Raw genomic sequence first — 24,010 nt, forward strand, 5'->3', positions numbered from 1 at the left:
TTGAGGTGGGCACGGTGGCTCTGGGGTGGCTGGTGCCCCCTTGGTGCAGAGGGCGGGGGAGCTGGGGGCTCCCCTTGGGCCTGACCTACGTGTCCCCCCTGCAGGAGAAGATGAAGGGCAAGAACAAGCTGGTCCCCCGCCTGCTGGGCATCACCAAGGAATGTGTCATGAGGGTGGATGAGAAGACCAAGGAGGTCATCCAGGAGTGGAACCTCACCAACATCAAGCGCTGGGCCGCCTCCCCCAAGAGCTTCACGCTGGTAGGCCTTCCTCCTCCTTCCTCTTCCTCCCCCCACCATCTCCAACTCTCTTTGCCCCCTCCCTGGGTGTCCTTTGGAAGAAGCGCAGCGGCAGAATTGGGCTGCCTGGGGCTGCATCCTGCAAGCAGAGGGCAGGCAGGCGGGAGGGCTGAGCGACAGCCGGTTTTCAACATCGTGCTGCATCACCAGCTGAACATTGCAATAGACAATGCCTGGAATGAGGATGGAGCTGTGCAGGGCCTTCTTGGTGGTGGCGCCCTCCCTGTGGGACACCCTCCCTTCGGATGTCAAGGAGATAAAGAATTGTACAACTTTTAGAAGACATCTGAAGGCAGCCCTGTAACAGGAGGCTTCTAATGCTTGATGTTTTTATTACGTTTCATCATCATCATCATTTTGTTTGCCACCTTTCCAGAATTAAAACAATGCTCAAGGCGGCCTACAACATGACAAGATTTATGTAATTACCAACATAACCAAAGTCATAAACAATAAATAAAACACATCAAAAAGTACAAAACCAAATGGAAAAACAATTTCCACATAAATAATAAAATCTAAAACTCAGAATACAGCATTAATATTGTTACGGGAAAATCTAGGTGTTAGGCTGCTCAGTCCCCCAGCTGGTCGGGCAGAGCTCGTGGGTCCCTGCAGAATAAAGGAAGGATTCCAGCCACCAACTGGAGCAAATAGCTGTAGACCAAAGTTTATCGCCCATCAGGTTCAAAGAGGAATTTTGAACCCTGAGGATGGGGAGACAAGGACTTTTAAAACTTCCCCACCATATCCCAGAATACAGTTCATACAGCATCAGTGCTACATCCCTGACATGTCACAAAAGTGGAGGGGTAGACAGGGGTCACACTAGTTTAACCTTGGCAAACAGGTCCAGAGGAGTCCTTGGTACAAGATTAGCCTAAGCAGACATGGCAGGGCAAGACCCAGGGATAAGATTAAAAGGTAAAGGTACCCCTGCCCGTACGGGCCAGTCTTGCCAGACTCTGGGGTTGTGCGCCCATCTCACTCAAGAGGCCGGGGGCCAGTGCTGTCCGGAGACACTTCCGGGTCACGTGGCCAGCGTGACAAAGCTGCATCTGGCGAGCCAGAGCCGCACACGGAAACGCCGTTTACCTTCCCGCTAGTAAGCGGTCCCTATTTATCTACTTGCACCCGGAGGTGCTTTCGAACTGCTAGGTTGGCAGGCGCTGGGACCAAGCAGCAGGAGCGCACCCCGCCGCAGGGATTCGAACCGCCGACCTTTCTATCAGCAAGCCCTAGGCGCTGAGGCTTTTACCCACAGGGCCACCTGCGTCCCCAGGTATAAGATGAGCATAGACAAATACCTCTTAAGCACCCACCACCCAAAAGTACAATAGAAGTTCCTTTTCCTGTCTGGCCCCTTGGCAAGTCTGGGGATGGAATTAGGCTTTCCTTGGCCAACAATCAGCTCAGCAATTGTCACCTCTGGGCACTTCCTGGAGTCCTTTTTCAAGGGGAAAATAGCTTTGGAATGGAGGGAACTGGCAAAGGAGTTGATTTTATATGATTGTTAAAGCTAGGCAACTTTCCTGAGCTGTCAAGTTGAAAGGATACATTCAGGCATAATATTTGTAATATTTAACAACTTTAAAGATGTCCCCCCACCCCTGTAATTTCCGTAACAATATCAATCAGGATTTAAAGTGACAAGGATAAAAAATAAAAGCAATTTAAAAACAAAATGAAATCAGAAACAAAAATGGAGGCCTCTTCCCAGCAGCCGTGGCAGCAGCAGTCCTTTATGGAGCCAGCCAGGCCCCGTCCCAGGCCGGGGGGGGGGGGGAGAGGAGCAGGGCAGGGCCCTTCAGGCTCCCAGCAGCTCACACTCTGTTTTTAGATATGCTGTAAGCCACCCAGAGTGGCTGGGGAAGCCTGGTCAGATGCGTGGGGTATCGCCATCACCACCACCAGCACCATCATCATCTGGCTTCACAGTTTTCCCCACCTTGTGGCTGCCCTACAGTGGTCGGGGGGCAGTGGGGAGAGAGAGACCTTTTTGCTTTCCTCTTGCAGGACTTTGGGGATTACCAGGACGGCTACTACTCTGTCCAGACGACGGAGGGGGAGCAGATTGCCCAGCTCATTGCCGGCTACATTGACATCATCCTGAAGAAGGTGAGGCTGTGGGGAGGCAGGGAGAGGGGTGCCCACCTCAGGCGTGGCGTCTGCCTGGGCATGCGGGAGGGCAAGGCCAAGCTGGTGCTGCAGGGTGCTGGCCGAGGGGAAGGATGACCCCCAACAGGAGGGTGGGCTGCCTTGCCCTGGCGGTGCTGAGAGGCTCTTCTGCGCCCTGTGCCCCATGGCCGCCTTCGTCTGTGGGTGGCGGAGTCATTGCCTGCCCCCTTCTCTGCCCTGCAGAAAAAGAGCAAAGACCACTTTGGCTTGGAGGGGGACGAGGAATCGACCATGCTGGAGGAGTCTGTCTCCCCCAAAAAGTAAGTCAAGAGAGAGAGGAGGGCTGTGGGGTAGAGGGGGGGGGGCTGCTGCTGCCCAGAGTGGGGGTGCTTCTTCTCTCCTCCCTCCCTCTGCTTGCCTCGCAGGTCCACCGTCCTCCAGCAGCAGTTCAACCAGGTCAACAAGGCTGAGACGGGCTCCCTGGCCCTGCCGGGCATCATCCGCCTGGGCGCCGGCGGGCCGGAGAACTTCCAGATGGGCACCATGCCCCAGGCCCAGCAGCAGATCACCAGCGGGCAGATGCACCGCGGGCACATGCCCCCCCTGGTAAGGAGCCCTTCCCTCTCCCCTCCGCTCCCACGGGGGTCACCAAGCTGTTTCTCGGCACAAGAAGCACGAAGAGCACTGAGTGGCTGTCCGTCTGGGATGCTTTAGTTCCTGCCTTGCAGGGGGTTGGGCTAGATGACTGCAAGGGGTCCCGTCCACCTGTACAAGTCAATGATTCACAGAGTCCTCTTCCCTCTGGGCCTGTTTGCACCCGTGGCTGCTGCTGGGGAGCGGTCAGGGCCAGATTTATGTATATGGTAACAAGCTATAGCTTAAGGCCCCAGTATCTTGGGGGCCCCCCAAAAAAATAACGGGGAAAAAACTGGATGTCCATTTCCAAAATATAAGATACAGTGGTGCCCCGCTAGACAAACGCCTCGCAAGACGAAAAACCCGCTAGACGAAAGGGTTTTCCATTTTGGAGGCGCTTTGCAAAACGAATTTCCCTATGGGCTTGCTTCGCAAGAAGAAAGCCCATAGGGAAATCTCCGGGGACCTCTTTTAAATGCTAGCGGTGGGGAGCAAAGCCTTTCCCCCCCCTCCGGCCTTCAGAAGAGGTCCAGGAAGGCCGGCGGGGGGCCGAAAGGCTTTGCTCCCCACCGCCAGCATTTTAAAAGCAGTCCGGGATAGCAGGGAAGCGCTTCCCGCTATCCCGGATGGCTTTTGAAGGCAGGCGGGGGGGGGGGAGCAAAGACTTTTGCCCCCCGCCCGCCTTCAGAAGAGGTCCTGGACCTCTTCTGAAGGCCGGCAGGGGGCAAAAGTTTTTGCTCCCCCCTGCCTGCCTTCCCGGGAGAGCGGAGAAACGCAGCGCAAAAGTCTTTGCTCCCTAACCTCTTTGCTCCCTAACCTCTTCTGAAGGCTGGCGGGGGGCAAAAGTCTTTGCTCCCCCTGTTTCTCCGCTCTCCCGGGAAGGCAGGCAGGGGGGACAAAGACTTTTGCCCCCCGCCGGCCTTCAGAAGAGGACCTCTTCTGAAGGCTGGCGGGGGGCAAAAGTTTTTGTCCCCCCTGCCTGCCTTCCCGGGGGTGTTTAAATCGCCCTGGGACAGCGGAGAAGTCTCTGCTGTCCCGGGAAGGCAAGCGGGGTGGAAGCAGAGATTTTCGCCCCCCCGCCGGCCTTCAGAAGGAAAAACTTGCGGAACGAATTAATTTCGTCTTGCGAGGCACCACTGTAAAAAACAAATGAAATAAAACCTACATACCGTGTTTTGTGTTGTGTAGGCTCCTATGACATAAGTCATGGGCCCCACCTGCTAGTCTGCTCCCTCAAATATCACTGGTTTGCTCCTTTCTATATATATAGGAGGCCTACATTCTGATATTTATAATTATTAGTAGTTTGCATCATATACAGTATTTACACCTATTATTTTTTCCATATTATAGGAAGTACCTAGAGACTAGATTTTGAGTCTTTGTAAATTGTGTTTCAAAAGGAACTTTTGTTGTTGCCAAATGCCAATGTGTTTGCATTGTTAAGTTTGTTATGAATAAAAAGTCATTTTTAGTTAGAGCTTAATAATTATTTCACTATTAATATACTCCTTTTTAATTCCATTTCACTATTAATATACACCTTTTAATTGTATTTCAGTTCAACAATTACTTGGATAAAACACATATTTGGTTATGTGCAAATGGCTTGAGATACCTATTGGGTCCATAAACGACAGCGACAATTTGTTGTTGACAAAGGACAGCTGGACATAGAAAGGGGCCTGTTACCTCCAGGAGCTGAGGGCCCTGGGAGTGGTGCTTATGTAGCCCCACCCACATCGCAGCCCACGGGTGCCCCTCCCCACCCAGGGCTCTCTGCTTGCCCCCCTCCTTTCAGGGGCCCTTGGGCTCCAGGAGAGGGCCAGCCTGTGCCCCCTTCTTCCTCTTCTCCTCCTCCTTCTCCTTCTCCTTGCAGACCTCTGCCCAGCAGGCCTTGACGGGCACCATCCTGTCCAGCATGCAGGCCGTCCAGGCTGCCCAGTCCAACCTGGAGGACTTCGACACGCTGCCCCCCATGGGGCAGGACGCGGTGAGTGGGGCTGGCCAAGGGAAGGGGCCCTTGGGGGCGACTGCGTACCCTCCGGGGGGAGCCTCCCATGTGGAGTCCTGGAATAACGGCCCCCTTTCCTCCCCCCCAGGCCTCCAAAGCCTGGCGCAAGAACAAGATGGACGAGTCGAAGCACGAGATCCACTCCCAGGTGGACGCCATCACGGCCGGCACGGCTTCCGTGGTCAACCTGACGGCGGGCGACCCGGCCGAGACGGACTACACGGCCGTGGGCTGCGCCGTCACCACCATCTCCTCCAACCTGACAGAGATGTCCAAGGGCGTCAAGCTGCTGGCCGCCCTCATGGAGGACGAGGGGGGCAATGGCCGGCAGCTCCTGCAGGCGGCCAAGAACCTGGCGGGGGCCGTCTCTGAGCTGCTGAAGACCGCGCAGCCCTCCAGCGCAGAGGTGAGCCTGGCCGCTTGGCTCCAGGGAAAAGCTCCTCTTCCGTGCAATTCCTGCCTTGCAGGGGCTGGATCAGGCAACCCTTTGGGGCCCCTCCCACTCCGCAGGCAGGCCTGTCATTTTATACTTGTATTACGCAATCTCATTTTTTTTAAAAAAAGATCAAAGTGGTTTCAAAACATGCCGTATTTTTCCGTGTATAAGATGAGGTTATTTTATTTGAAAATTATGCTTAAAATCTGGGGTCGGCTTATACACAGAGAGTGGAGAGGTGGGACGGGCGATTGGTGGCTGCCGCGAGCAGTAGATTGTCAGCGGCATTTTTGCAGAGGGTTGGTGGTTGCGGCAAGGTCTGCTGGCTATTGGCTGCTGGGGCAATTGTGCGGGCGATTGGCACTTGCTTTTGGTGAGCGTGCATATGATTGATGGCTTCATCGATGTGTGTGCAATTGGCTGTGGCAGTCCTGCAGGTGAGCTATTTTTGGCAACCCCCCCCCCCAAAAGCTCATCAAGTCTGGGCAACCTCCCCTCATTTTCTCAATTTGGAGTCCCAAAAAAGGGGGGGCATCTTATACACAGGGGCGTCTTATACACGAAAAAATCCGGTTTGTTGTCGTTTAGTCATGTCCGACTCTTTGTGACCCTATATGCACATTAAAATCACAGCAACATTTAAAACCGCAGCTCAGTTAACTTGTACAGAAAACATTTTTTGCAAACGTCTTCAGAAGCCTGGCACCGCCGAAAGGTTCTCAGCCAACATGTCATGGTTAGTGTGCTGGAGACTCCCCCCCCCCCTTGAGAGGCCGCCTTGACCCTCCTACACCCAGGAGAGCCCTGCGCTCTGCAGGGGGTTGGACTAGATGACCCTGAGGTGCCTTCCAACTTATGATGCCGTGATTTTCCATTGAGCCTCCATGGACCCCAGAAACCTCCACATTAACTCTGAGCGGAGCCTTCCGTGTGGCTGCCCCTATTCTGAGGGACAGCGTTCCTCTAGAGATGCGACAGGCACCCAACTCTGCCCACTTTCTGTGACAGCCATTCCCAGCTGGACAAATGAGACTTTACCACGAGGGGCTGCCTGTTCGGGTTTAGGTCTTGTGGGTTGCCTTCAGGGGCCGCCCCTAACCTCCAGCCCTTTCCTCCTCCAGCCGCGGCAGAACCTTTTGCAAGCTGCAGGCGCCGTGGGGCAGATGAGTGGGGAGCTGCTGCAGCAGATCGGGGAGAGCGACGCCGACCCCCATTTCCAGGTGAGTGGCAAATGGGAGTCCTCTGGGGCACACCTGGCGGGGATAGCCTGGCGCAGGCCGCCTGCCCTCTGGCACAGAATGGGCAGTGGGGGTGGCGCTTGGGCCCAGTAACCTCTCTTGTCTTGTGGATTCGTGTGCAGATGGTGGAGAGCCGGCGCCCTCGGACCCTGTCCGCCCCTGACCCCAAGACGGTAAAGGGCCTGAGCCCAGCAGGGGCTGTGCTCTCCTCTGCGCTGCTGCCAATCAGTGGGGCTCGCTGGCCAAGGGGCTTGGGGCACTTGCTCTCGCTGGCTCATGCTCGGCTCCCCCTGTTGCAGGAGCCTTGGCCACTCCAGTTGGTGGGATGGCTCTGATCCACAAGCCAGGAAGCCCCCAAGATCACCGGCCAGAGGGTCCACGTAGGCCAAGATCTGACAGGACCTCCAGGAGGCTGCCTGTGGGACTCTCCGCCACATGGCATGGTAGCAAAGTCAGCAGGGGCCTCTGTTGGGAGAGCAGCTGGCGCTGACAGATCTTCCCGCAGATGCCAGGGAACCCTGCCAGCCTCCCGGCACTGGGTCTGCATCAGGGCAGGGGCCTTGAGGCTCCTTCTGCCCCCAGCACCCCCTGTGGGGTCTTGGCAGCTTCGACAACAGGGGAATCCGAGCATCTTCTCTCCCCCCTCCCGGTCCTTGCGGTGAGGGGCTGTGGGCGCTTCCTCTTGGTGACGGGTTTGGTGCGCGGTGCTCTCTGCGCCTGTGATTGAGGCCAGAGAGGGTGTGGTTGAGGGGGGTGTCTGGGGAGGGGGGCTGAGTGCTGCAGGAGCACGGAGGAGTGAGGTTTGTGCTTGCAGAGGCGGAAGAAGGATGATCTCACCTGCGCCAGGAGAGCCTGGAAGGGCCCTCCTTGCCCGGCTCGGGTTTCCCTGCTGAATGTTTCATGAGCGCAACCAGCCAATGCCGCCTCTTCCTCCCCCCCCTGACAGGACATGCTGATGCAGCTGGCGAAGGCCGTGGCCAGTGCGGCTGCCGCCTTGGTCCTGAAGGCCAAGAACGTGGCCCAGAAGACGGAGGACTCGGTGCTGCAGACGCAGGTCATTGCTGCCGCCACGCAGTGCGCCCTCTCCACCTCTCAGCTGGTGGCTTGCACCAAGGTGAGCGGCAGGCCCTGAGCACCCGCCCCTGGCACCCTGGCCCTGCTCAGGGTCTGGGGCAGCCGCTGGCCTTGGTTGTTCCTCTTCCAGGAAACACCCGCCTTAGCATCAGGGCACTGTTTGGGCTTCCGTTTGGAGAAGGCCCTCATTGGAGGAGCGTAAGCCGGCCCCTGCCATCTCCCCAAAGAATGACTTCTTAGTCTTGTGGGAAGTGGGGCTGGTGGGGCTGGGGCAGACTGGGCCACTGCTCTGACCGCCCTGTGCCTTGCCCATTCCTCCTCCTCCTTGGCAGGTGGTGGCGCCCACCATCAGCTCGCCCGTCTGCCAGGAGCAGCTGGTGGAAGCTGGCAAGCTGGTGGCCAAGTCGGTGGAGAGCTGCGTGGACGCGTCTCAGGCGGCCACAGGCGACGAGCAGCTGCTGAAGCAGGTGGGGGTGGCGGCCACGGCCGTGACGCAGGCCCTCAACGACCTGCTGGAGCACATCAAGCAGCATGCCACGGGCGGGCAGCCCATCGGCCGCTACGACCAGGCCACCGACACCATCCTCAACGTCACGGAGAACATCTTCAGCTCCATGGGGGATGCGGGTGAGCAGGCCTTGAGGGGAGAGACCCCTTGTGCCCCATCCACGGAGGCTGGGGGGGGGCTGGCCACGTGGGCGGGAGGGATGGCTGAGGGCCTCTTGGGGTCCGTCTGTGGGGCTGGCCCTCACCTCTCCCCTCCTCCTCCCCAGGGGAAATGGTGCGTCAGGCCCGCATCCTGGCTCAAGCCACCTCCGACCTGGTGAACGCCATCAAGGCCGATGCCGAAGGGGAGACGGACCTGGAGAACTCGCGCAAACTGCTGAGTGCGGCCAAGATCCTGGCCGACGCCACGGCCAAGATGGTGGAGGCAGCCAAGGTGTGGCGTCGGTGGAGGGGCTGGGCAGATGCCTGGCAGGGGAGCGAGGTGGGGGGCCGGGCGCAGGCCTACCTGTCGGACCTCTGCCCATGTGCCTTGGCAGCCGGATGAGGCCCCTCCAGCCCTGCCTCCTCTTCCCAGGGGGCCAGCCAGCGGCAGGGCCTGAGGGTGGCAGCAGTGACACTCCCCACTTGGAGTTCCCAGCAACAGGATTAAAGAATTGTAGAGGAGGGAGGGGCCCCAAGCATCATCTAGACCACCCTCTGGCAACTCAGGAAGCAGGACTTCATGTCCTGCTTCTGGCAGTGGAGGGAGGGTGCAGGCGCTGTGGCCAGGGAGAACCTCCCCAACCCTGGATTGGTCCCCCTTCCTTGGAAGCAACAACTGAGTGCCACGTCTGTGCCCACAATGATGCCCTCCTTGCTGCATCCCATTTCAGGGAGGGGGTTGCCCACTTCCCCCGGGTGATGCCCTCTCCTCCTGTCCTCATGCCCTCTGGTGCCAGCCGCATACATTTCCTGGGAGCCGCACCAGGCTAGAGCCGGCCGGTGCCCCTTGCCAGTGCCCCCCTGGGCGCCTGGGGGGAGCCTCACTGGCGCCTCTTCACCCGCTCCGACGCCCTGCTCCTGGTCCCCGTGAGGTGGTGGTGGGTGGCCTGGCGGGAGCCATTCTGACCAGCCTCCCCTCCTGCTCCCTGCCCACCAGGGGGCTGCAGCCCACCCAGACAGCGAGGAGCAGCAGCAGCGCCTGCGGGAGGCGGCCGAGGGGCTGCGCATGGCCACCAACGCAGCCGCCCAGAACGCCATCAAGAAGAAGCTGGTGCACCGGCTGGAGGTTAGTGCTGCAAGTGGTGTGTGTGTGTGTGTGTGTGTGTGCCCATGCCCGTTGCTTGCCATGGCCTGGCTGGCTGGGCAGAGCGAGGGGCCTTCCTGGCCTCACCCCGTCCCCCACTTTCTCTCTCCCCAGCATGCAGCCAAGCAAGCAGCGGCCGCCGCCACCCAAACCATCGCAGCCGCCCAGCATGCAGCCACCACCAACAAGAACCCAGCTGCCCACCAGCAGCTGGTGCAGAGCTGCAAGGTGAGAGGGAGGGAGGGAGGGGAGTGCTGGGCTTGTCCCCCCCCCCGGCTTCAGTGTGGGTGTCTGGCTGGGGGGGGGGGGAGAGGCCATCCCAACCTCTCATTGTTGCTGTTGGGACCATTGCTATTATTTACATTTATACACCACTCTTCATCCAAAGATCACAGGTCAGGTTGCAGCACAAAAACACACAGTGCGTAACACAATTATTTTAATAACAATACTGCTAGCGATATTAATAGCCATAACATGACATTATGTTAGCCGTCATACATTCATTCGTTTGACAGAGGAGGCTGCTGCCAAGTAAATAAATAAAGGCAGCCACATTTAAGGAAGTTTTTAGCATTTGATGTTTTATTGCTTTTTTATTGTTGTTGTGGTTAATATTCTGTTGGGAGCCGCCCAGAGTGAGTGGGGTATAAATAATTTATTATTATTATTATTATTATTATTATTATTATTATTATTATTATTACTAATGAATGGCTGCTATCCCATTGATCAGAAACACCTTCCTAACAAGGGCGCCTCTTGCTCCCTTTGGGTGCTGGTGGGCTCACCCCCTGAGCCCCAGACGCTCGCTCTCCTGGCCCCTCTGGGGCAAGAAGGACCCAGGACTTGGTTCAGATGGAGGCCCCCCAACAGTCTCTTTCTCCCGCCCTCCTCCAGGTGGTGGCGGACCAGATCCCCATGCTGGTCCAGGGCGTCCGGGGGAGCCAGTCACAGCCTGACAGCCCCAGTGCCCAGCTGGCTCTCATTGCTGCCAGCCAGAACTTCCTGCAGGTGAGGGGATGGGCAGTGGAGGGCGCCCACGGGGCGAGGGGGCGGTTGTGTGGGCAACCCAGGGTGGGGGGCTGCTCAGGATTGGGGGGTCCTCGTGGTCACCACTGTCCTTTCCCTCCCCCCCGCTGCAGCCCGGCGGGAAGATGGTGGCTGCGGCCAAGGCCACGGTGCCCACCATCTCAGACCAGGCCTCCGCCATGCAGCTCAGCCAGTGCGCCAAGAACCTGGCAGCCGCCTTGGCCGAACTTCGCACAGCAGCACAGAAGGTAAGGAGGAGCAGCCGTCAAGCCGCCTGCCCTCTTCACAGCCGTGGCCCCTTCTTCTTCTTCTTCTTCTTCTTCTTCTTCTTCTTCTTCTTCTTCTTCTTCTTCTTCTTCTTCTTCTTCCTCCTCCCCTTCTTCCCCTTCTTCTTCTTCTTCCCCTTCTTCTTCTTCCTCCCCTTCTTCTTCCCCTTCTTCTTCTTCTTCCTCCCCTTCTTCTTCTTCTTCTTCTTCTTCTTCTTCTTCTTCTTCTTCTTCCTCCTCCTCCTCTCACGTCTTGTGGCCATTGGTTCTCTGTGGGGTGAAGAGGACCTCCCTCCCCACAATCTTCTGCCAGTCTTCTATGCTAAGGCCCTCAGTGTGGGATGGGGGCAGGGACTGGGGGCTGGGGATGATGTGTGGTGCCCCCTGGGGGTGACACCCTCCTGTTCCACGGCAGGCACAAGAGGCCTGCGGCCCCCTGGAGATTGACTCGGCCCTCAGCTTGGTGCAGAGCCTGGAGAGGGACTTGCAGGAAGCCAAGACGGCGGCCAGAGAGGGCAAGCTGAAGCCTCTTCCGGGAGAGACGGTGAGCAGAGGGGGGCATGGGGGGCCAGAAGGTGTAGGGTGAGCACGGCGGGCACAGGGGGGAGGTGGGGGCACAGGGGCCTGTTGACTCTGTGTGTCCTGCAGATGGAGAAGAGCGCCCAGGACCTGGGCAACAGCACCAAGGCCGTCAGCTCCGCCATCGCCCAGCTGCTGGGAGAGGTTGCCCAGGGCAACGAAAACTACACAGGTACTCTTCTGTGCCCCCCAAACCCCCTCCCCACCAGCAGCCTCCATTGCTCCTCCCCCTGGCTGTTGCTATGCATAGTTCAGGATACGTCCCTCTCTTCCTCCTGGGTCTGGATTGGCCCCATCCTCCTCCTCTTCCTCCTCACCCCCTCTTGGGGAGGGAGGGTCCTTGCCTGGGGGGCTGTCCCAGCCAGGGTTGGGCTGATGCTGCCCTCTCCCCCTTCCTCCTCCCCCTTCCTCCCCCAGGGATTGCTGCCCGCGATGTGGCCCATGCGCTGCGCTCCCTGAGCCAAGCTGCCCGCGGAGTGGCCGCCAACTCGGAGGAGCCGCAGGTCCAGGCTGCCATGCTGGAGTGCGCAGGCGACGTCATGGACAAGGCCGGCAACCTGATAGAGGAGGCCCGCAAGGCCGTGGCCAAGCCGGGAGACCCTGAGAGCCAGCAGCGCTTGGCGCAGGTGAGTCCTCGGCCTGGCGTGGGGGCTGTGGGTGGGGTGGGGGTAGTGGCCCTCCCCACTGAGCCGCTCTGCCCTCTCCCGGCAGGTGGCCAAGGCCGTCTCTCAGGCTCTCAACCGCTGCGTCAACTGCCTTCCTGGACAACGAGATGTGGACGCCGCCATTCGCACAGTGGGCGAGGCCAGCAAGAGGCTCCTGGCTGACTCGGTGAGCCCCTTCCCTTCTCTCTCTGGCTTGGCGGGGGGGCTTTGTGGGCCCTTCCTCTGGGGGCATCAGGAGGTGGGCCGGTCTAGGCCACAGAGGGGCTACAGGGGAAATATGCCCTGGCCCCTCAGTTACTTAAAGCATTTCTGTCCTGCTCCTTGTTATAAAAGCCATTCTGGGGCAGGATGCAAATTGTAGAGTCGGAAGGGTCACCTAGGGCTCATCTAGTCCAACCCCCTGCAGTGCAGGAATCACAGCTAGAGAATCCCTGACAGGCAACCATTTGATTTCTGCTGTAAAACCTCCAACGAAGGAGAATCTGGCCCCTTCTTCCCAGGTCGTCCTTCTGTCCCATGGATACAAGAAAAAATTAATTCACGTCCATGAAAGGAGCGGTACAAATATCAGCACAGAGGGCAGCAGATCCATCCCAGCCAAGTAATACCTGGGCAGGTGGACCTGACTCTTGCTTTTATCCCTGGTCCAAGTGAAGCCCTTTGGGTCTTGCATCTGAAGAGGGAAGAGGTGCTGCTGTAATTTATTCTGGCCAATAGGCAGTGTCTCTTTGCATGTCAAGGGAGAGGGGGCATAGCCCTGTTGTGAGTCCCGTGCCTGAAGCTGACTCTCGTTCCCTCCCGTCCTCCAGTTCCCCCCCAGTGGCAAAAACTTCCAGGAGGCCCAGAGTCACCTGAACCAGGCAGCTGCTGGCCTCAACCAGTCGGCCACGGAGCTGGTGCAGGCATCTCGCGGGACCCCCCAGGACCTGGCCAAGGCCTCCGGCAAGTTCGGCCAAGACTTCAACGAGTTCCTGCAGGCCGGCGTGGAGATGGCAGGCCAGTCGCCGGTAAGAGACCCCCTTGGGGAGGGAGGGCTGTACGCAGGGGGGCAAATTGCACGTGTGTGTGTGTGTGTGTGTGTGTGTGTGTGTGCATGCAGTGGGGTTAGAGAGGGACTCGGGTGGGCAATGCAGGGGACCATCTTCCCCGGAGGGACGGGCTCTGGAAGAAGGGCAGGCTGCTCAGTCGCAGCTCTGCCAAAATGGCCATTTCACTGACCCCGGCAAAGCCCGGAGGGCAAGGTGGGGAGTCCCACTCTGCTCCTGCATTCAGGCTCAGCACCTGGCTGGATTGGGCCTGGGAGCCCTGACAGCTCCCTAGCAAAACAGCAGATTGGCTTTATGTGGCTTTTCAACCGTAGTAAAGAAAGCAGGGGCAGTTCTGAGTGTCCCCTCGTCCCAAGGAACGAGCCAATGCCAAGCTGGTTGGATGAATGCGAGGCCCCCTGGCCCTGGCCTGGGGCGGATGGCCGAGTGACCCCTCCTTCTGCCTCCCCCCCTTTCCCCCCACAGTCCAGGGAAGCCCAGGCCCAGGTGGTCTCCAACCTGAAGAGCATCTCCATGTCGTCCAGCAAGCTCCTCCTGGCTGCCAAGGCCCTCTCTGCCGACCCTGCGGCCCCCAACCTCAAGAACCAGCTGGCAGCCGCTGCCCGGTAGGGGCTCCCTCCTGAAGGGGGCCAGGGTGGGAGTTGAGAGTGGGGGTGCTCTGTGTTGTCTTTGGGGCTGTGGATGCTCCTTCCCGGAGTGGCTGGCTGGCCTTGGCTGGGGGGACGGGGGACGGGAGGGGCTCATGGGCACCCTCTGTCCTTGCAGGGCCGTGACAGACAGCATCAACCAGCTGATCACCATGTGCACCCAGCAAGCGCCCGGCCAGAAGGAGTGCGACAACGCCCTGCGGGAGCTGGAGGTAGCCTTCTGCCCAGCAAAGGGGGTTGGGGGCTGCTGTGGCCGGGGGGGGGGCACAGCCTGCCAGGAGGGAGGGGAGTCTCTAGGAGGGGCCTGCAGTGGTGGTGGGGGAGCCCTGAGCTGCCTTTCCCCTCCCCAGACGGTGCGAGAGCTGCTGGAGAATCCCACGCAGGCTGTCAACGACATGTCGTACTTCAACTGCCTGGACAGTGTCATGGAGAACTCCAAGGTGAGCAGCCAGGGGGCGACTCTCTCTTTTGGGGGGCGGGCAGTGGCTGCTTTCTGTGACCCCAGCCCTGAGGGGGCTCTGCTTCCCCTCCCAGGCCTGGCACCCACCCTTTCCCCTCCTTCTTTCTGCAGGTCCTGGGGGAAGCCATGGCCGGCATCTCCCAGAATGCCAAGAACAGCAAGCTGCCCGAGTTTGGCGACTCCATCAGCACCGCCTCCAAGGCCCTCTGCGGCTTCACGGAAGCAGCTGCCCAGGTAGGGAGGCCACGGGAAATGAGGGAATGGGGGGCCTCTCCTTTTGGGGTGCAGGGAGAGCGTATTGCTTCTCCATTGCTCACCCACCCCACACCTCTCGCTTCTCTTCCTTCTGCTCCCAGGCTGCCTACCTGGTTGGCGTCTCGGACCCCAACAGCCAGGCGGGACAGCAAGGCCTGGTGGACCCCACCCAGTTTGCAAGAGCCAACCAAGCCATCCAGATGGCCTGCCAGAACCTGATTGACCCGGCCTGCACCCAGTCCCAGGTGAGCCCTCGGGTGGCGCAGCACCCAGGCTGTGCAAGAGAGCCGTGGGGGGGGGGGGTGGAGCACAGCCAGAGCCCCTCGTGAGGCGTATGTGTGTCTGTCTGTCTGTCTGTCTGTGCTTGTTGCCGGCTTAGTCCTTCGTCAGGGAGAAAGTCCCGCAAGGGGCCAGCAACACGCCCAAGTCCAGCTGCATACGTTGGCGGTGCCGTAAGCAAGGCGGCACCTCGGACTGGGAGGTTGGAGACCTGCCGTGGTGGCAAGGCTTCAGCCGGGGTCCCAAAGCGGGGAAGGAAGAAAGGATTTTCCTGTGCCCTGGGCTACGAGTCTCCAGATGCCCGTCTCCAGGGGCCAGGCAGGAGGACTTGAAAGCCCCCCACCTCCCTGGCTACCGCCCACCTGCCATGGCCTAACGTGGAGGACCCTCCCCTGCCTCCCACAGGTCCTCTCAGCTGCCACCATTGTGGCCAAGCACACCTCTGCCCTCTGCAACACCTGCCGACTGGCCTCATCTCGCACTGCCAACCCTGTGGCCAAGCGCCAGTTTGTCCAGTCTGCCAAGGAGGTGGCCAACAGCACCGCCAACCTGGTCAAGACCATCAAGGTACTGATTGACAGGTGTCAGGGTGTGTGGGTGGGATGAGCCTGGGAAGGGGGAAGCCCTCCTTTCTCTCTCTCTTTCTCTATCCCCCTCTAAATCTTTTTCTCTTTCCTCCCTCTTCCTTTTGTGTTCTCTCTCCCCCACCCCATCTCTTTCTCTTTCTCAAGCTCTTTTTCTCCCCCCCCCCACCTCTTTTTCTCTGGTCAAGGACAAGCATTGTTGAGGCAGCCCCTCCCTGGCCTTGCTCTGCCACCACCAGCTCCCAAGGGAAAGCTCCCCCCACTTCCCCACGCAGAGCAAGGGCTCCCTGCTCCAGTCTCTGGGGTTCAGCCCATGAAGCGGCGTGGGGCGCCAGTCTTGAGCCAGGGGCTGGAGTTCTGAAAGGGGGCTCTGGGGTCTGTGATACAGAGTGGAAAGTGGTCCTTTGTCCTTTGCATGAGGACTAGTGATTAGAGATTAGATCATTACCTTCATGAACACAAAAATGAAAGAGAAAAGCCTCAGAGCCAGGCTGGAGAATTTGCTGGTGCAGCTGCTGGACGTCAAAGGAGACTCATTTCTGTTGTTGCGCCAGTAGATTCGCTTGCCAGGAACAGAGCTGCTGGCTGAGCAATCCCAGAAGTATTTGGCATCTGACAAAAGACAGATTCAGGGGAGAAGCGGCACAGGCTGGAGCTGAAGGATTCGACCCAAAGGGCCTGCTTTCCACAAGGAAACTGGTCCCCCCCCCCCCGGCAGCCTAGACCAAACTGCCTGGCCTTGCTCATGGGGAGCTCAGGGGATCCTCTCCCTGGAGGAGCGGCTGGAGTGGGGAGTCCACCTTGGCAGCCCCACGTCCTCCTTGGCCGTGGGCTTAATCCGTGGGGAGGAAGCCCCACGGCCAGTGCTGCCCGTCCCTCTGTCCTTCCTTGCAGGCTCTGGACGGGGCTTTCACCCCAGAGAACCGGGAGCGCTGCCGTGAGGCCACTTCCCCCCTCATTGAGGCCGTGGACAACCTGACCGCCTTTGCCTCCAACCCAGAGTTTGCCACCGTTCCTGCTCAGATCAGCCCAGAGGTAAGTCGGGGGCCAGGACCCCGTCAGGGCCTGGTGGGGAAAGGGCAGCATCCTTTTGGGGGGAGCAGGGAGTGAGACTTGGTGGGGGGCTTCTCAGAGCCCCAGCTGTGCCCCCACTTGCTCACCAGCCTCCCCTTGACCACCTGGCGCCCCCCTCCCCCCGCAGGGGCGCAGAGCCATGGAGCCCATCATCTCCTCTGCCAAGACCATGCTGGAAAGTTCTGCCGGCCTCATTCAGACAGCTCGCTCTCTGGCCGTCAACCCAAAGGACCCGCCCAAGTGGTCAGTGCTGGCCGGACACTCGCGGACCGTCTCCGACTCCATCAAGAAGCTCATCACCAACATGAGGTGAGAACCACAGCTGCCGGGTGGGGGTGTGCTGGGTGCCTGCCATGCCTCCCTGCGCTGCCAGGGCTGTGCCAGGGGGAGGGCGCTGGCCGCTCTGGGGGTTTGGTGGGTGCAGCCACGCTGATGGTCTCCCCTCCTCCCGGCAGAGACAAGGCTCCTGGCCAGCGGGAGTGCGACGAGGCCATTGAGCTGCTGACCAAGTGTATTCGGGACGTGGACCAGGCATCCTTGGCTGCCATCAGCCAGCAGTTGGCGCCTCGCGAGGGCATCTCTCAGGAGGTGAGTGAGCGAGCGAGTAATAAGAATATTTATTTATTTATTTATTTATTTATACCCCGCCCATCTGGCTGGGTTTCCCCAGCCACTCTGGGCGGCTTCCAACAAAATACATTAAAACATCAGTTATTAAAAACTTTCCTAAACAGGGCTGCCTTCAGATGATGGGAGGGTGTTCCACAGGGCGGGCACCACTACTGAGAAGGCCCTCTGCCTGGTTCCCTGTAATCTTGCTTCTCACAGGGAGGGAACCGCCAGAAGGCCCTCGGAGCTGGACTTCAGCGTCCAGGCCGAACGATGGGGGTAGAGATGTTCCTTCAGGTATACTGGGCCTTTGAGGCCGTTTAGGGCTTTAAAGGTCAGCACCAACACTTTGGTTTTTTTTTTATAATAATTTTTATTAATTTTCCAACACAAATTAAAAAACAAAACAACACACAATACATAGACAAACAAAACATATAAACATGTATAATTTCAAAACCTCTTTTTCATAAACCTTACTTCCCAGACTTCCCCTTACCTCCCCTTTTCTGCATCCCTGTTTTAAAATTTCTTCAACAACCCCTCACTCCAATTAACTAATTGCTCATTTTCTTTTTTTTAGCTTCTTCTCATACTTAGTCAATTACAGCTGTAATTCTATATTTTTTCCTTTCCCTTGACATTTTAGCACTCATTAATTTTACAACAGTTTTTGAGATATACTTTAAATTTCTTCCAGTCTTCTTCCACCGTCACTTTTTCTTGGTCCCGGATTCTGCCCGTCATCTCCGCCAATCCCATGTAGTCAATCACCTTCGTCTGCCATTCTTCCAGTGTGGGTAGTTCTTGTGTCTTCCAATACTTTGCTAAAAGAATCCTTGCTGCTGTGGTAGCGTACATAAAAAACGTCCTATCCTTCCTTGACACCAATTGGCCGACCATGCCCAGGAGAAATGCCTCTGGTTTCTTATGAAAAGTACATTTAAGTACCTTCTTAATTTCATTATAAATCATTTCCCAGAAGGCTTTAATCCTCGGGCAAGTCCACCAAAGGTGATAAAAGGTACCTTCAGTCGCATTGCATTTCCAACATTTATTATTGGGCAGATGATAAATTTTTGCAAGCTTGACTGGGGTCATTTAACTGATTTAACTGTCTCATCTAGTGTACTCCACTTCAACAGCAGGTTATACATTCTTGACAAATTCTTAGTATTGGGTTCTAACAGTTCTGTTTCTAGTTTTGATCTCTCCATCTGGAAGCCAATTTTCCTGTCTTGTTTAAACACCTCCATTATTTGATAATAATGAAGCCAATCTCGTACTTTAGACTTCATTTTTTCATAACTCTGCAATTTAATTGTTCCACTCTCTTGATCTAAAATTTCACAGTATTTTGGCCATTTCAATTCCATGTTAAGTTTTTTAACCTCCTTTGCTTCCATTGGTGACAGCCACCCAGGGGTTTTATTTTCCAACAAATCCTTATATCGAATCCAAACATTGTATAGTGCTTTCCTGACAATATGGTTTTTAAATCCTTTATGAGTTTTTACCTTATCATACCATATATATGCATGCCAACCAAATCTGTTATCAAATCCTTCCAAGTCCAAAATGTCTGTATTTTCAAGAAGTAGCCAGTCTTTCAACCAGCAGAAAGCTGCCGATTCATAGTACAATCTTAAGTCCGGCAGGGCAAACCCCCCTCTATCTTTTGCATCAGTTAATATCTTAAATTTTATTCTGGGCTTTTTGCCCTGCCAGACAAATTTAGATATATCTTTCTGCCACTTCCTGAAACAGTCCATTCTGTCCACAATCTGTAATGTCTGAAACAAAAATAGCATTCTAGGCAATACATTCATCTTAATTACAGCAATTCGGCCTAACAAGGAAAGTCTCAGATTTGACCATATTTCTAGATCTTTCTTTACCTCTGTCCAACATTTATCATAGTTGTCTTTAAATAAGTTCACATTCTTAGATGTCATGTTAATCCCCAAATATTTCACTTTCTTTGCCACCATTAATCCAGTTTCATTTTGAAACCTCTCTTTTTCAGCATTTGTTAAGTTTCTCTCCAGAAAACTCTTTTCGTACTAGTGTCTGGCTGTTGTAAAGTTAATACTAAGTCATCTGCAAAGGCCCTCAGTTTATATTGTTTGGCTCCGACCTGAATTCCTTTAACCAGCTGGTCCCGCCTAATCATATTTAACAGAACCTCCAAGACCGATATGAAAAGCAGTGGTGATATTGGGCACCCCTGTCGTGTCCCTTTTTCTATAGGAAGTTCTTCAGTGACCACATTGTTTACAATTAACTTTGCTTTTTGTTCAGAATATATTGCACCTATACCATTTTCAAACCCTTGACCTACCCCCATCCCATGGAGATTCTTCTTCATAAAACTCCAAGAAATGTTGTCAAAAGCTTTCTCCGCATCCACAAATATTAATACAGCCTTCGTGTTGATGTTGACTTCTAACAATTCTATAATGTCTATTATATTTCTCACATTGTCTGACAAATGTCTCCCTGGGAGAAAGCCCGCCTGGTCCTTATGAATCTCTTCCACCAACACCTTCTTCAATCTTTTTGCTAAAATGTCAGCAAATATTTTGTAATCCACATTAAGTAATGATATAGGGCGGTAGTTCTTAATTCGATTCTTTTCAGTCTCAGTTTTTGGTATAAGTGTAATGAATGCTTCTTTCCACGATTCAAGTGCCTTTTCCCCCTCTAAAATTTCATTGCAGACCTTCAACGGTTGTATCAACCATTCCTTCAAAGCTTTATAATATCTGAAAGTCAGTCCATCTGGTCCTGGAGATTTCCCCAGTTGCATACTTTGAATGGCCCCCTCTATTTCTTGTTCTGTTATTTTCTCATTCAAGACCATTGTACTTTGTTGTGAAATTTTTTGTAATCCATATTTCTTAAGAAAATCATCTATTTCTCCTTCGTTCTCCGGCCCTCGTGCATATAGTCTTCTGAAATAACTCTGAAAACAACTGCTAATCTCATTTGGTTTATAAATGTTCTTTCCGTCCACCTCCAAACTTGTAACTGTGTTCAATTTTTGTCTCTTTTTCAGTTGCCATGCTAGAAGTTTCCCACATTTATTTGCTGATTCAAATGTCCTTTGTCTCATTTGCTTAATTCTCCATTCTATCTGTTGATTCATCAGTTCCATATACTGCATCTGGTAAAACTTAATTTCTCTCAAAATCTCATGAGACTTTGGTTTTGACCTCAGTTTCTTTTCTCCTTCTTTTATCTTTTCCAAAATCTTATCTTTCTTTTCATTTTGTTTCTTCCTCTTTAAAGAATTCTGTTGTATCAGGAAACCTCGCATCACAGCTTTGCTTGCATCCCATATTACTCTTTTCTCCACCTCTGTCTTCAGGTTTATCTCAAAGTAGTCTTTCAAAGTTTTTTGGGCCTTTTTGTAGATCTCTTCATCTCTGAATAGGGTGTCATTCATTCTCCATCTGAAGGAACCAGCTGTTGTTAGTTTCATCTCCATCTTTACAGCGTTATGGTCGGAGCAAGTCTTTGGGCAGATTTCTACTTTTTTTATCTTTGGAGCCATCCCACTAGTAATCCATATTTGGTCAATTCTTGTCCATGTCATTTTTGCTTCGGAGAAAAAGGTTCCCTCTCAAGAGGGTTCCTTGTTCTCCAGATATCAATCAAATCCATATTTTCAGTCATTTCAAAGAAAGTCTTCGGTAATCTCCCCTCCTTAGAGACCACCTGTCTTTGTGCTTTGTCCATGTTTGTAGAAACCACGCCATTCATATCTCCCAACATGATTACATTATAGTCCAGATAGTCCATTAAAATCTCATGCAATTTCTTAAAAAATTCTGCCTTCCCTTCATTTGGTGCATAAATTCCGACTGTCAAAAATTTTTCTCCTTGGACTTGTATTTCAATTGCTAAAAATCTTCCTTGTTCATCTTTAAAGATCAGCTTTGGGGCCAGCTTTTCCTTTGCATAGATCACCACTCCTCTTTTCTTAACTTTGTCTGATGAAATAAATTCCTGTCCTAATCTTTTATTTATAAGCAATTTTCTATGTGCCCTAGTCACGTGAGTTTCTTGTAAGCAAATTAAGTCCAATTGTTCTTTTTTCAAAATATGAAAAACCTCACGGCTTTTTCTGGGAAGGTTCAGTCCATTACAATTCCAACTTAGAAATTGCAGAGCCATCTTGTTATTTAGTTGGTTGCTCCTCCAACTGCTCCCTGCAGTTGTTCTTCCTCTGTCGGTGGTTTAAGTCCAAATGTTAAGTTCAAAATATCTGCTTCTGGAGTCGGTGCCACCACTCCCTTCTGAAGGTCCTCCTCGTTTTTTTCCAGGAATTGTTCTTTGTCTTGAACTGTTCTTATTTTTACTTTCTTTCCTTTGTAGTTGAAAGACAAACCTTGTGGATATTCCCACCTAAAAAGTATAACGTTCTTTTTCAGCAGGTAAACCAAGTCCTTGTAATAAGTTCTCGCCTCCAAAATGTACTTAGGGATGTCCTTATAGATTTGCACAAAAGCATCTTCAATCTCCAGAGTTTTTTGATAATGTAAATTTAGTATTTTATCCCTTTCCTCTTTGGATCTTAAAGTTATCAGACAATCCCTTGGACTCTTTCTATTTTGTCTCCTACCCAGTCTGAAGGCAGCTGTTATCTTAAATTCTTCTTCCTCCAAGTTTACCTGCCAGAATTCCGAAAGCTCTTTTGTGAGAAAGTCCACCAAGTTGTCCTTTTCACTTTCAGGGACTAGCCTCAATCTCAGGTTCCTCTCCTTCCTCTGTAGTTCCAGCAAAGACAAGGCCGCCTCATGTTCATCCAACTTTTTACAGACTGGTACTAATTTTTCCTGTGTAGTTTCTGCAGTAGTTTTAGCTTCTTCAGCAATTTTTCGAGTTGTGGAGTTTTCGTCAATCAATTTATTTATAATTTCTGTATTAGATGTAATACTTTTAGTATTCAAATCTAATTTTGTTGAAAGTTCTGTCAGGTGTTTAGTATTTTCAGTACTCTGCTTTGTCAAGGCTTCTAAAGATTCATTTATTTTGACTAATGCTTGTGTCACTGGATCCATAGAAATAGTTGTCACTTTTTCCTGCCCAGCTGGACCTGCTGGCAGTAGGCTTGATATTGAGCCCCTTTTCTTTTGTGCAATTTTACTTTTAGCTCTTGTTGTTATCTCTTCTGCTGGGCCACTCATGTCCCAAGGTCGTTCCCACAGGAACAGCTTTTAAATGGAAAAATCCACTGACTTGTTCTTTACAGTCTGTTTTGCAACTGTTACCTCTCAGCCCTCTAGAGGGGGTATTCCAGAGGATCCAATAGACAAAGGAACAAAAACAGAAAGTCTCTAAAAAAGTTTTTTTAGCAACAATCTTCCAATGTGTCAAAGCTGTCAGTTAATAGTTTCAATAAAGTCCCAAACTTGTAACAAATAAAGTCCCAACTTTGTAGCAAATCCCAAATGACAGTTCACTGTCTCGGTGCCTTGCTCTGTAGGCAGTCCGTTCCAAGAGTCGAAAACAGCAGAAAACTTTTCCCTTCACTTTTTCCATGCAGGTTATACAAAATCCTCCTCTCTTCCCGCTTGCTCCTGCCTGCTAAGGGGAGGTTCAAGTTCAATGTCCAGGTTAAATAGTTTTCAATTTAATTTAATTTTCATCGGATTGCAGCTTTGTAATTTCGTTGTTTTAGCTGTTATGCAGTCCGGGGAAGGCAGACTTCCTTAATTTTTACCTTCCCGTTTTCGGCCAAATTTCAAGGATATTTTTAAAGTCCCAGTAAGCCTTTCAATCCTACTTACGGGTATTCAAGTTCAATTCCAAATTTCAGGAAGGAATCGGCGCTCTCCGCTCATGGCGACGCAGCTTCACTCCACGGGCTGGGTAGCGACTCTCAGCACCGCGCGCACACCCGATGCCGCTCCGGAGCCTTTAAAAAGGCTCTTTTGCAGTAAAGGGGGGCGCAAATGGTGCCCGCCGAGTCTCCTTGCTTACAGGCTTCCGCGCCTGTGATTTTTGAGGGTCCCCGCTTCGCCGTAGCGGTCAGACCCGAACTCGTGGAGCAGTCCTCCTCCGGAGCTCGAAAGGAGGACCGCCATTAAGCGCTGGCGCCGACCGGAAGTCCCCCAGCACCAACACTTTGAATTGTGCTTGGAAACGTACTGGGAGCCAATGTAGGTCTTTCAGGACCGGTGTTATGTGATCTCAGTGGCAGCTCCCAGTCACCAGTCTAGCTGCCGTATTCTGGATTAGTTGTAGTTTCCGGGTCACCTTCAAAGGTAGCCCCACATACAGCGCATTGCAGTAGTCCAAGTGGGAGATAACCAGAGCACGAACCCCTCTGGAGAGACAGTTCGCGGGCAGGTAGGACCTCAGCCTGCGTACCAGGTGGAGCTGGTAGATAGCTGCCCTGGACACAGAATTGACCGCCTCCTTGGACAGTTGTGAGTCCAGAATGACTCCCAGGCTGTGTACCTGGTCCTTCAGGGGCACAGTTGCCCCCTTCAGGACCAGGGAATCCTCCACACCTGCCTGCCTCCTGTCACCCAAAAACAGTACTTCTGTCTGTTGGGATACTGCCAGGGAGACGGGGGCATCAGGCAGGCCCCCAGCTGGCTCTGGACGATCACCCATCTCCCATGGAACAGCATCAGTCAGTCAGCGACACGAGCCTCAGATACGTTTAGAGACCTGTTCCCACTCTGTCAGCAGAGTGTGTAAATCACCTCACAGTAGAAGAGGCGGACAGAGAGATGTGCAAGCAAAATGAACAGCATTTTATTCAGCATAGCTCAGGAACAAAAGAAAACATGTCTGATTGCTTTCGCGTCCAGCAAAACAGCAGTATAGCAAAAGCAACATACAACGGAAGTTCCCAGCAGACTGTGCTGGAAGTAAACGGGCATGTGATACA

General features: G+C 53.9%; 1 protein-coding gene across 3 annotated transcripts in view; it reads left to right on the forward strand.

The window, feature by feature from the left end:
• Positions 1 to 24,010, forward strand: part of TLN1 (talin 1) — a 59,869-nt gene that overhangs the window by 23,178 nt on the left and 12,681 nt on the right. For 2 of the 3 annotated variants that reach the window (XM_083702536.1, XM_083702537.1), the window contains exons 10-38: positions 105 to 260; positions 2,316 to 2,417; positions 2,661 to 2,737; positions 2,843 to 3,023; positions 4,933 to 5,046; positions 5,156 to 5,473; positions 6,625 to 6,723; positions 6,864 to 6,914; positions 7,688 to 7,855; positions 8,148 to 8,442; positions 8,589 to 8,755; positions 9,461 to 9,589; positions 9,722 to 9,835; positions 10,508 to 10,621; positions 10,753 to 10,887; positions 11,321 to 11,449; positions 11,554 to 11,656; positions 11,902 to 12,110; positions 12,196 to 12,315; positions 12,959 to 13,156; positions 13,661 to 13,800; positions 13,961 to 14,054; positions 14,193 to 14,282; positions 14,414 to 14,536; positions 14,659 to 14,802; positions 15,242 to 15,403; positions 16,315 to 16,455; positions 16,622 to 16,803; positions 16,950 to 17,082. In XM_083702536.1, the coding sequence (XP_083558662.1) occupies positions 105 to 260; positions 2,316 to 2,417; positions 2,661 to 2,737; positions 2,843 to 3,023; positions 4,933 to 5,046; positions 5,156 to 5,473; positions 6,625 to 6,723; positions 6,864 to 6,914; positions 7,688 to 7,855; positions 8,148 to 8,442; positions 8,589 to 8,755; positions 9,461 to 9,589; positions 9,722 to 9,835; positions 10,508 to 10,621; positions 10,753 to 10,887; positions 11,321 to 11,449; positions 11,554 to 11,656; positions 11,902 to 12,110; positions 12,196 to 12,315; positions 12,959 to 13,156; positions 13,661 to 13,800; positions 13,961 to 14,054; positions 14,193 to 14,282; positions 14,414 to 14,536; positions 14,659 to 14,802; positions 15,242 to 15,403; positions 16,315 to 16,455; positions 16,622 to 16,803; positions 16,950 to 17,082 (4,188 nt within the window). The remainder of the gene's footprint in view (positions 1 to 104; positions 261 to 2,315; positions 2,418 to 2,660; positions 2,738 to 2,842; positions 3,024 to 4,932; positions 5,047 to 5,155; positions 5,474 to 6,624; positions 6,724 to 6,863; positions 6,915 to 7,687; positions 7,856 to 8,147; positions 8,443 to 8,588; positions 8,756 to 9,460; positions 9,590 to 9,721; positions 9,836 to 10,507; positions 10,622 to 10,752; positions 10,888 to 11,320; positions 11,450 to 11,553; positions 11,657 to 11,901; positions 12,111 to 12,195; positions 12,316 to 12,958; positions 13,157 to 13,660; positions 13,801 to 13,960; positions 14,055 to 14,192; positions 14,283 to 14,413; positions 14,537 to 14,658; positions 14,803 to 15,241; positions 15,404 to 16,314; positions 16,456 to 16,621; positions 16,804 to 16,949; positions 17,083 to 24,010) is intronic. The other variant, XM_083702538.1, reaches the window with a different exon arrangement.

Source organism: Podarcis gaigeae (assembly GCF_964106915.1).
Source record: "Podarcis gaigeae genome assembly, chromosome: 11".
In the NCBI taxonomy this organism is placed as follows: Eukaryota; Metazoa; Chordata; class Lepidosauria; order Squamata; family Lacertidae; genus Podarcis; species Podarcis gaigeae.